This window comes from Sinocyclocheilus rhinocerous, unplaced genomic scaffold (assembly GCF_001515625.1).
Source record: "Sinocyclocheilus rhinocerous isolate Xijiao unplaced genomic scaffold, SAMN03320098_v1.1 scaffold1102, whole genome shotgun sequence".
NCBI classification, from domain to species: Eukaryota; Metazoa; Chordata; class Actinopteri; order Cypriniformes; family Cyprinidae; genus Sinocyclocheilus; species Sinocyclocheilus rhinocerous.
The window spans coordinates 485,333-496,878 of NW_015640208.1; the positions used below are offsets into that span (position 1 = coordinate 485,333).

Here is an 11,546-nt window from a genome sequence, read left to right on the forward strand (position 1 = left end):
GCCTAAACGAGTCGTCAGGAATTAGAATCTTATTCTGTTACGGCTCTACGTCACAAAGTAACACATTTGCATAATGTCCGCCCACGTTCTACGATGTTCCATGTGGTTAACATCGTGTCGAGAAGACGCTGCATCCTATGCTGTGAGAGTAAATTTGTTTTATCACATCTTATAATTACCACAAACTTGTTAACACTTGACACTTACCACTGAGAAACGTCCTGCTCCAGTCGTGCTTGCGAATCAGTCTCTTGTCGATCAGCCAGTTCAACCGTTTCAGCATCAGACTCCGGCTCGAATTGGTAAGGTACAATCCATACCATCTGTTCTATGTATTGACAAGTCTCCAGGGCTGTCATTCCGTCATGTTTCGTTTCTGACACGCGCTGTTCGCGGTAGACCAATCCAGAGCCAATCTCTCTATGGCTCTGGACCAATCACAAAGGACTGGGCCATCTGACCAATCACATCAGTGAGGGCTCACTGAAAGGACTGCTTCGCACGAGTCGTTTACGAATCATTTAGAAATGAGGTCAAATAAAAAAATTTATTTTAGAAAACTAACGTGTTTTTTGACCTTGCATGCATGTAAACCTGTTTTAGGAGACTCATAAAACAATATTAGCAACCTTAAAAATGGCATAATAGGGGCACTTTAAACAAACACTCTGAAACACCACTTTCCAGTTAATTTTGTGCCTCAGAACTGGAAAGCAACAACTGTTGCTGTTTTGGTCAAATTGAGGTGAAAATGAGCTCATGTGCTGTTTGTGTGGTTAAAACACTTAATTTCCAAAAGATTGCAATAGTATTTATATTTCCAGTCAGTGGATTTGTGTTTCAGTAATACATGACACAAACCCTGAAGTGACACAGTGACGAATATAACATGTAATACTAGGCCTGTCGCAATAATCAATATATCAACTTATCGCACAATATATGTACATGACTTAAATAATTTTTGGTGACGCAATATATCGCCCATTATATTTACTTAAGAATTAATGTCACCATGTTTTGTACATTCCACTTGCGCCAGTGTCTTTTGCAGCTTCTCGTACATAACGTGGTGCAGTCATGAGGTGCTAGTTCAAATTTAAAAAATGCTTCTACAAACAAAGTTTAAAATGACAATAATATCGCTTATCGCAATTATTTCTGGGGCAATATATCGCACAACAAAAAGTTGTTATCGTGACAGGCCTATGTAATACAAATAATAATCCCAAATATCCATCAGTGGTGTAACAGGACACAGCTTCAGCATCACTGCAGTGAGAATTTGTGAGTGGATAATTCAAATGAAAAAACTTAAAATAAAATAATAAAAATGTATAAATTAAATGTAAAAATAAATAAATACACACTACTATTCAAATTGTTGGGTCAGTAATATGTTTTTGAAAGAAGATTCTTATGCTCAACAAGGCAGCATTTATTTGATCAAAGCTTTTTTCATGATTCTTTGATGGAACAGTTTGGAGAACAGCATTTATTTAAAAAAAAAAATTTTTTGTAACATTTTAAATGTCAATACTGTCATTTTTGATCAATTGAATGCATCTTTGCTGAATAAAATATAAATTCTTTAAAATAAATCATAGTGATCCCACATTTTTGAATGGTAGTGTATTTCTTCTCTATAAACATCTTCTTGTAGCTCCAACTGTAAAACATGGCACTAGCAACACCAAGGCCAAGGGTTCGATTTCCAGGGAAACAAGAATTGATAAACCTTGAATTTACCTTGAATGCAATGTAAGTTGCTTTGAATAAAAGCAACTGCCAAATGCATAAATGTGAGATTTTTATTTACATGTATAATGCTTAAAAGATCATTCAAGCGGCAGTCCTGCTTATCAAGCAGAAGAACCTGGAATTGTGGTTGCCTGTTGTGTGACAACACAGTAATTTCATCCAATATGTTTTTTTGTTTTTTTTTATAATCAGCATTTGTTGATATGGGAAGCTGATAAACAGGTTGGAAGGGAAGGATTGAAATAACTTCAGAGAAAAAGGAAAGTGGTTTGATGAACGAATGTGAAGGCAAACTTTTTTTCTCTCTTTAGAATAACATGCACAAATAAATCATTCAAAATAACACCAGGAACGTGTGTTGAGAAAGTAAACAGTGAATTTTGATTCAACCTTGACTAAAGTCAGAATCAAACAAAGTAGCAACAGATCTTTTCTTCCATACTGTGATGTACATCCGAGTGACACGGTTTAGTGAAAAAGAAGAACTGTACGACGGGGACCTGGTTCTCTGCATCGGTTGTTGATTTGATGGAAGCGGATCAGCTGAATGTGAGCTTGCAGTGGATAAAGAGTCGGGGCTTAAGCAAAATAAATGATTGGAAAAGCCCTGCACACATCACCAGAGAAAAGTCTCTGTCATTTTACCGGAAGGTCAAGTTAGGACATTTCAGTTAACTCTTTCCCTGCCAAACACAGAATTTTCCAGGTTTCCGTGTTTTCACTGTTATATACTCGGGGGCACTATTACGCATCTCCTGAATGAGTCCAGAATCTCTCGAGCAAAAAATGTGATGAAGACGCAGAAACGAGCGATCTCATATGTAAGCAGATGCATATGAAAAATAATACGATCATCAACAATAAACAGCATATAAATGAAAACTGCCTAAAGGACTGTGAAGCTTTAGGGGTGTTGATGGAAGCGATCTACTGCATCTTTGCTTTGATCATCGAACTGAATATGATCCAGATGTAGTATTTGATCAAAAAAAAAAAAAAGAATGCTTGAAGCTGGAATAAAACAGATTTTTTATTTATTTTTTTTTTAAAGTAGAGGCTCTGATCTTTATTTTGATGTATGTTCAGATATTTATACAAAAAATATTCTTATGAAAATATGGTAGATATTGCCATGGTAGCATAAGTTTGTTGTTTCCCCAAGTGACAGAAAACAGGAAACTTGCCTCCTAACACATTGAGAATCTTCCTGTTTGAGAAAACAGTCTTACTCTGTGTTTTATCAGTTGTTACTGTGGCAGCAGATCATTGCAAACACAAGGCACAGGTGTTTCACAGTGGCATGTGTACTAATCATTAACACCACCACAAACCATGGCAACATAACACTTCAAGATGAACTGAACCATGCAAGAATACCTGTACTGTCCTTCAAAGTATGAAAGAAATGTACGAAATTTGAAATCTGGTTACTTTTTTCTCCCTTTAAATTCATTTAATGTTTCATTAGGTTTGTCAGTAGGCTTAAAATGTAAGCATGTTGAAAACTCTGTAATCTTATTTCAATCTGCATATTTGTCATTCTTTACAATCAAACCATGAGTCACAGATAATGTGGACTAATGTCCACTGATGTTTCCTAGTTGTTGCCAGCAGTGTTTGTTTAGATCCCAGCGGCGCAGTGTTTGAGTTTATGGGCTGATTTGATTAGACGTTCATAATAGTCATGTACTCCCAAAAGTATTCTTATAATAGTTCTCTGTTTCTAACCATATAAGGACCTTCGACCTCGTCTACAACCTCGCTCTGTGTGAATTGTGCTGTTTACATCCGTGCCGTAGTCCTCTCTTTAGTCCTCACCGCATGTTTTAGTAATCAGACTTGAAAAAGCTTCACAAATCTTCATAGGATGTGAGCAATTCAGAGCTGCACTGTTAACTGACACCTAGAGCAGATGGCACGTTCAGATGAATTGTGGGTAGTGAACAGTAGAAAGCTTTGGTGAATTGGCAGCAAACATGGGTGACGCGTACTGGAGAGGGAGAATTTCCACACTAAAAAGCCAAAGACATTTAGGAAAATAATAAAACACTCATGCACACGGACGTTTTATACATCTTATACAAGATGCAACTGAACAAGTTATGGATTGTTTTAAGCAAATTAATACTATTGGAGGCATATGGACAGAAAATATGAAACTACTTTTGAATGCCTGTTTTATTAAAACATGTTAGAAAGTACACTGGCCTCAAAAGGTATTTGAACACTTAAACTACATTTAAATGTCATTGCATTAGACACAAGATACAACTGAACAAGTTACGGATTGTTTTATATATTACGACTATATAAATTGCAAATTAATACTAATGGAAACATATGAACAGAAAACCAAAATAGAATATTTTATACAATATAAAGCTACTTTTGAATGACTGTCAATGAAGCAGGGCCATTATAGATTTGAATTTTAAAGTTAGTCTTTTTTTATTTACATTTAGATTAATTGTTCTTAGTTTTCATTCTGTCATTGTTTTAGTTTAGTTTTTTCAGACTTTTTTCTTGTTTTAGTTTTAGTATTTTAGGGCTGCCAAAGTTTATTGGTTTTATTAAAAATGTTTAACAGTTGTGTTAAACATTAATTTCTTAGCACAGTCTAGTGTTATTGCTGTCTAGTGGCATTTTCATGTTTAATGTAGGCCGTTTGTAATGGTTTCAAGTTTTAGAATGTATTAAAAATTAATTTGTGGCCATTTTTGTTTTATTTTAAATCATTTGGGAATCGTGTCATTTGATTTTAGTTTGAGTTTAAAGTACATTTGGAAGATGTACTTAAGTTTTTCAGTTATGTTTTTTTTCAGTTAATGAAAAATGTAATTTAATTTTTTTTGTTAAAGTCAGCATGAAATGAACATGCAGAAATATGTATCTATTTTGTATATGCATGTTATAGATGTTATTATGAACAATGCATCCATGTATGTTTCAACTTTTTTTTTCCTTTTAATGTTTAAATGATCTTCCGGTGAAAATGACAAACTTCTCTCTGGTGACGATCTCTAATCAATCAGCTTAAACTCGTTCACACACAGTCAACAGAAGATATGGAATACAGAAAAAGATATGAGTCTCACTTTAGTTTGGGGACCAATTCTATGACTTTTGACTCAATAAACTCCTAATTTGCTGCTTATTGATAGTAAATTATGGGGTCGGATTAAGGGATGTCATGCAGAATAAGGCATTAATATGTGCTTTATAAGTACTAATAAACAGCCAATATGCTAGTAATATGCATGCTAGTAAACAACTAGTTGGCAGTGAGAATTGGACCCTAAACTAAAGTGTTACCAAGATCTGTCCCCTTTCTTGTGACTTTAACAATAATAATATTGCAATAGAGAAACAGGCTTACTGCAGAACTGTATAAATACGGTATCTATAAGCAAGGGCTAACTGCTAATGCTAACCAGCTAAACCTTGACCCCCGATCAAAACCACGTTCACACCCTTACACACTTCTACACTGATGCAATCGAGTTTCTTTTAAGTTGTTAAACTGCATGTCTGTCTGTTTTCTGTAGCTCCTCAGTTTCATCATCCTTGTCTGTTATGCCGCGTCAAAGCATGGCGGGTATTCAGCGGTCGCCATCTGTGAGATGGTCTTTGCCATCATCTTCTTCATTGTCTTCATGATGGAGCTGGACAAACAGTTCCTGGTGGTGAATTGGCTCTGGAGCGTGAGTATGAATTCACTCACACTCTTGCATCGTGGTCCAGTCTAGCATTGCGGTGGCGACTTTTACACGCTTTAATTTTCTCTGATTGTCCCTTCAGGATCTCTTCCGCGCTGTAATCGGTGCAGCACTTTATCTCATCACCTCTCTGATCTGTGTGATTGGTGGATCTGGGGACGGGGCTCGCATCGCTGGCGGGGTGAGACATCCAACATTCAGCATCAAATGCATGCTATATTTATTTCTTTATGATCAAATCGGATCTATTAGTGCTTTATATCCTCCTCTGATTTTTGCACTACTGGCATCTGTTCATAATAACGCTCACTTTTTCTCGCAGGTGTTCGGTCTGGTGGCTGGGATCTTGTTTGCTTATGATTGCTACACAATCTTCTTGGACATAAAGAGCAGCAGACAGCATACAGCTGCTCCCACAGGTGCATGAACACATTCATTTATTAAAACATGTTAGAAAGTTCACTGGCCTCAAAAGTTATTTGGACACTTAAACCACATTTAAATGCCATTGCATTAAATATCAAATATCAAATCAAGCGTCAGCAGATTTTTAGTGGATATACTGTGTCAGCTCTCCAAAAATGAAAATTTGCTGAAAATGTACTCACCCTCAGGCCATCCAAGATGTAGATTAGTTTCTTTTTTTATCACCACTGGATGCTCTGCAGTGAATGGGTGCCGTCAGAATAAGAGTCCAAACAGCTGATAAAAACATCACAATAATCCACACCACTCCAGTCCATCAATTAACATCTTGTGAAGTGAAAAGCTGCTTGAATGTTTGTAAGAAACAAATCCATCATTAATGTGTTTTAACTTTAGAGAAATGTAGCATTGCATCACTTGCTCACCAATGGATCCTCTGCAGTGAATGGGTGCCGTCAGAATGAGAGTCCAAACAGTTGATAAAAACATCACAATAATCCACACCACTCCAGTGCATCAGTTAATGACTTAAATAATTAATTGAATAATAATTAAATAATTTATGCATTTAGCAGACGCTTTTATCCAAAGCGACTTACAGTGCATTCAGGCTATACATTTTTTACAAGACATTGTGAAGCCAAAAGCTGTGTGTTTGTAAGAAACAAACACATCATTAAAGCGTTTTAACTTTAAACCATTGCTTGTGGCCAAAATATGAGTCCATAATCCATAATAACGCTTCCTCCTTTAAAATACGTCCATCCACTGTTGTCCTTTCACATCAAAATCAACTGGCATGTTTCTTTAGAACTGTTTTGGACAGTTTTTACTTGTAAACGGTGCTTGATTGGAGCATATTTCTCACCTGATTCAGATGAGATGACTCTTTCACTGGAAAAAGCAGTATTGTAGATAGAGGACTCATATTGTAGCCAGAAGCAGTGGTTTGAAGTTAAATACGTCTTGATGGGTTTGTTTCTTACAAAAATGCAGCTTTTGGCTTTATAAGATGTTAATTGAAGGACTGGAGTGGTGTGGATTATTGTGATGTTTTTATCAGCTGTTTGGACTCTCATTCTGACGGCACCCATTCACTGCAGAGCATCCATTGTTGTGAACTATTCCTTTAAGTTTACACAGGCGTCCTAGTGGAGTAACCACTTTATCTCTTCATGTTCAGTATTTCTAATATTTCAATACCTAATCGAAAAATTTCTTGTTCTGAAATGTTTGACCTGAAACGTGTTCTTCCATCTTTCTATGAAATAAAAGCTCCTTGGTTTGATATTTTATCTAATGCAGTGACATTCATATATTTTATGTATCCTAATTCTTTATAGGGCCATTGTATGGACAGTATGCACTGAAGGAACATGACTAATTTCATTAAACAAATTATTGAGACCTTAAAAATATTTTGAACCCCAATTAACCATTCTAAAAGAGAGGTGATATTTTAAGATGAATATGTGGAGGAATTAACATACAAGTCAGATTTTTATTTATAGGTAAATGCATGTCTAATTAATAATTGTTTACTTGATAGTTTTATTGCTTTTTATTATTTTATTAAATTGCATTTAATTCCAAGATGTTTTTCCTTTAAGTGGGAAAATCGCTGCTGCTCACCAGCATGTTAAAAAAAAAAATCTCATATGTTTAAATTTCAATGTTATTACATTTTTGAGTTATCTAAATATGAAAAAGAATCTTGTCTTACAGTAACATTCTAGGTTTAGTACAAGTTAATACTTCAGTGCTTCAGTCTGCATAAACAAAAACCATGTGTACAGTAAAGCACTTCCGTTAGATTTTTGTTTGTTTTTACAAACTGAGGGATGTGTTAACTGACAACACATCAACAGATGCCGTCCATTTGTTCCATTAAAGGGGTCATATGATGCGATTTCAAGTTTTCCTTTCTCTGTGAATTGAATGAAATGAAATGAAAATACATTTTCAATGAAACCTGAGAGTTTTCTGTCCCTCCACTGAAAGTCCATTACACCAAAACCTAGAGACATGATCACTTTAACTGATGAACAGATTTCATTTAGGCTTTCACTCACAGATAAAGATTGACAAATGCATATACAGAAGCTCAAACATACTTGCTTAATGCATGGGAATCAATGAGGTTTGTTTTTGCATCATAAAGACAGAGGTTTGATTTGAACTGGAGGTGACACGTGTTGTAACTCTCTTTGAACAGGTCGCTGAAGGCCGTCTGTGGGATGTTTACGACTGACATTTGGCATTTGAGCCAAACAGTTATTCTGACAGAGACGCCAGTGGCAACACTGGTATCTCAGCGAAAGCTATGCCGTTTTACATGTCCGCTCTTAATGCTGTGTAACTATAACAACTTAACCTGACTAACTATTCCCCACTTATTTATTTTGCGTCTCCCTTTTTGTTTTCTCTCTTTGTTTTTTAACAGATGACACAGTTTGAATCTACTTTCCTCACTACAACATTAACAGCCACCAAAACATGGAGGACAAAATCTAAAAACGGCAAAAGGAATGAATTCCTGAGAGTTATCGCAAAGTTACCATGAGAGATGAAGACCAGAGGAATGCAAAAGGGACAAAACTTTACACAACACAAGAGGTTTATGTATAAAGGGATTTAAAAGTGAACTGTAAGATGAAAGAAATACCATATATGAAGAAACAGAAAGCTGTTGGCATCCAAGGATCCATTACCGTCGTCTTGGTCAGGCGGCTTTTGTTACCACAATTTATTTGTTGGCTTTGGTGGTTACAAAAGCACTATCACAACATTTAATAAGAGATAGGGCTAATAAAATCGTCAGATAAAACTGATGATTTGTATACAATTTACAAAAGCGATTCAAAGTCAGTCCGTCTTCCCATTCTTTACTAGACAAAGACACATTTTGACCAAGTGATTTTAAACAAAGTCATTATTAATAAGTTGTGTTGGAAACTTGATTTAATTCAGTCTGGTGCTGTTTTTTTTATGATGAAGCATGAAGGTTGCATAAGTTTGTTATGGTGTAAAATTTCAGTGTAATTCGTAACTGAAGCTAAATTCTAATAACTATTGATCGATCTTGTGTTTTGTGCTTAAAAAAAGTTAGTTGTATAAGGTTAATAAAACAGGATTTGAGTCGGATATATCCAACTCGGGTGCGGTCAAGAAAAAGTCACATTTAAAGGGATTTTCTCTTTCTTTAAACTGAAAAGGAATGAATCTCAACCCTAATATCTTCCATGGTGGCACAGATTTGTACTGTAAAAAGTTCTAATGTCCATGTGTTTGGTACAATATGTTCATTTTCATTCATTGCCATTAAACCTGTTACCTCAAGAGTTGCTCAATATCTTGATGCCATAAGTATTTTTTGTTAGTATTCTAATAATAAACTGATCACATATATTAATATATCTTCCTTTACAGCCTCTATAGTTCAACCCTACTGAGGAATGTAGAGTAAGAAATACTAAAACAGCACTCACAGTTTGTCAGCATTCGTGATTTCCCAAGAAAATATTATGAATAAATATCTGTTTGCTCAACTGTATAGTAAGACTTTTAAAAATTAAAAGAGATTATTCAGAAGTATTTGAACCTCCAGTTATTCAAACGTGCTGTCAGAAGCTTGTCCAAGTCAGAGATTCATAAATCTGCAGTTTTAGTAAGACTCAATAATTTGGCCTGTTTTTTTGTTTTTTGAATCCATTTATAACATGTTTCAATTGTTGTAACCATTTATGAATGATATATTCCAATGTACGAAGACTGCCTGATTTTTCCTCTCATGTCTTTATTGTTTTTGCAACCTCAGCTCTACCCCAATGACTTCCTGAAAGCATTTATTTGTGAGATGGTTCTGTAAAAAATGATAAACTCAGGATGTTCTGCTCTTTTTAAACGGATACATTTAAAGAAACAGTTTATTGGATGTTTTTGGTTTTACAAGTACAGCACGTGGAAATAATTCTGCAGAATTTATGTCTCTTTTTAACAGATGTGGCTGGTATTTGGATAACATTTAATAAAAGGCTGTTACAACGTGTTGAACTGCTACAAGTGTGCGCCCGTACACCTCACTGAAGACCTGCTGGCGTGAAACCAATCATTTAGACTGCAAATTATATCACAAATTTACTTCATATTAAAAATATTTGCATAACTATTTTTTTACATTTAACATTTAAAAAAAAGAAAAGAGTTTTGCTATATTCAACGACAGACGGTTGATTATGCCAGGTGACTTGAATATGTGTCACTAGATGGCAGCATCTACATTCACTAGAGTGACAATCTTATTCTGTGGAGTTTTTTTAAAGAGGTTAAGTCTTAGGTTTTTAAGAAACTGATTTATGTATTAGTTTTATTATGTAATGAATTAATTAATGCATTGAATAAATAAATGGCGAAAAGTTAAGAATGATTTTTTGTTTTGTAAAGCAATGGTTTCTAGAAAAAAATCTTAAGTCTTAAATATTTCGATATAGGCTACTCTACACATACAACAGCTCATGTAACAGTTTCTTAGCAGACTGAAGTCATGGCTGATGAAAATTTTAGGTAAGTCTATAACTAATTTTTAAATATATAAAATTACCAATGAATAATATGTAATGATGTACATAAAAAAAATTAACAATTTACAAAAAAAGTTATTGATAAAACTGAGAGGGAGCATTCTGATATTTTAATATTTCACTGTTTGCAACTTCATAAAGGTAAATAACCAGATGATTTGTTCATTTTCAAATAACTTCTCCATTCAAAAATGAATGATCTGGCTATATACTGTAAGTAGCCCATGTAGCAAAACAAGTTATGAACTTTACGATCACAATATTATTAGATAGATAGATAGATAGATAGATAGATGGATGTAGAGACAGATAGATAGATAGATAGATGGATGGATAGATAGATGGATAGATGCTAGATGGATGGATGGATGGATGGATGGATAGATAGATGGATAGATGATAGATGGATGGATGGATGGATGGATGGATAGATAGATGGATAGATGATAGATGGATGGATGGATGGACCAATGAATAATATGTAATGATGTACATAAAAAAATTTAACAATTTACAAAAAAAGTTATTGATAAAACTGAGGGAGCATTCTGATATTTTAATATTTCACTGTTTGCAACTTCATAAAGGTAAATAACCAGATGATTTGTTCATTTTCAAATAACTTCTCCATTCAAAAATGAATGATCTGGCTATATACTGTAAGTAGCCCATGTAGCAAAACAAGTTATGAACTTTACGACCACAATATTATTAGATAGATAGATAGATAGATAGATGGATGTAGAGACAGATAGATAGATAGATAGATGGATGGATAGATAGATGGATAGATGCTAGATGGATGGATGGATGGATGGATGGATAGGTGGGTGGGTGGGTGGATGGATGGATGGATGGATGGATGGATGGATGGATGGATGGATGGATGGATGGATGGATGGATGGATGGATGGATGGATGGATGGATGGATGGATGGATGGATGGATGGATGGATGGATGGATGGATGGATGGATGGATGGATGGATGGATGGATGGATGGATGGATGGATGGATGGATGGATGGATGGATGGATGGATGTATAGGTGGGTGGGTGGATGGA

At 35.1% G+C, this 11,546-nt stretch overlaps 1 protein-coding gene across 2 annotated transcripts in view; it reads left to right on the top strand.

Annotated features, from left to right (window-relative positions):
* Positions 1-10,319, top strand: part of LOC107752558 (proteolipid protein 2-like) — a 20,230-nt gene extending 9,911 nt beyond the window's left edge. Inside the window, exons 2-5 of one of the 2 annotated variants that reach the window (XM_016568564.1) lie at positions 5,307-5,462; positions 5,560-5,658; positions 5,800-5,896; positions 8,119-10,319. In XM_016568564.1, coding sequence (XP_016424050.1) covers positions 5,307-5,462; positions 5,560-5,658; positions 5,800-5,896; positions 8,119-8,126 — 360 coding nt within the window. In that variant the 3' untranslated portion in view covers positions 8,127-10,319. The remainder of the gene's footprint in view (positions 1-5,306; positions 5,463-5,559; positions 5,659-5,799; positions 5,897-8,118) is intronic. The other variant, XM_016568563.1, reaches the window with a different exon arrangement.
* The last annotated feature ends 1,227 nt before the right edge of the window (positions 10,320-11,546 follow it).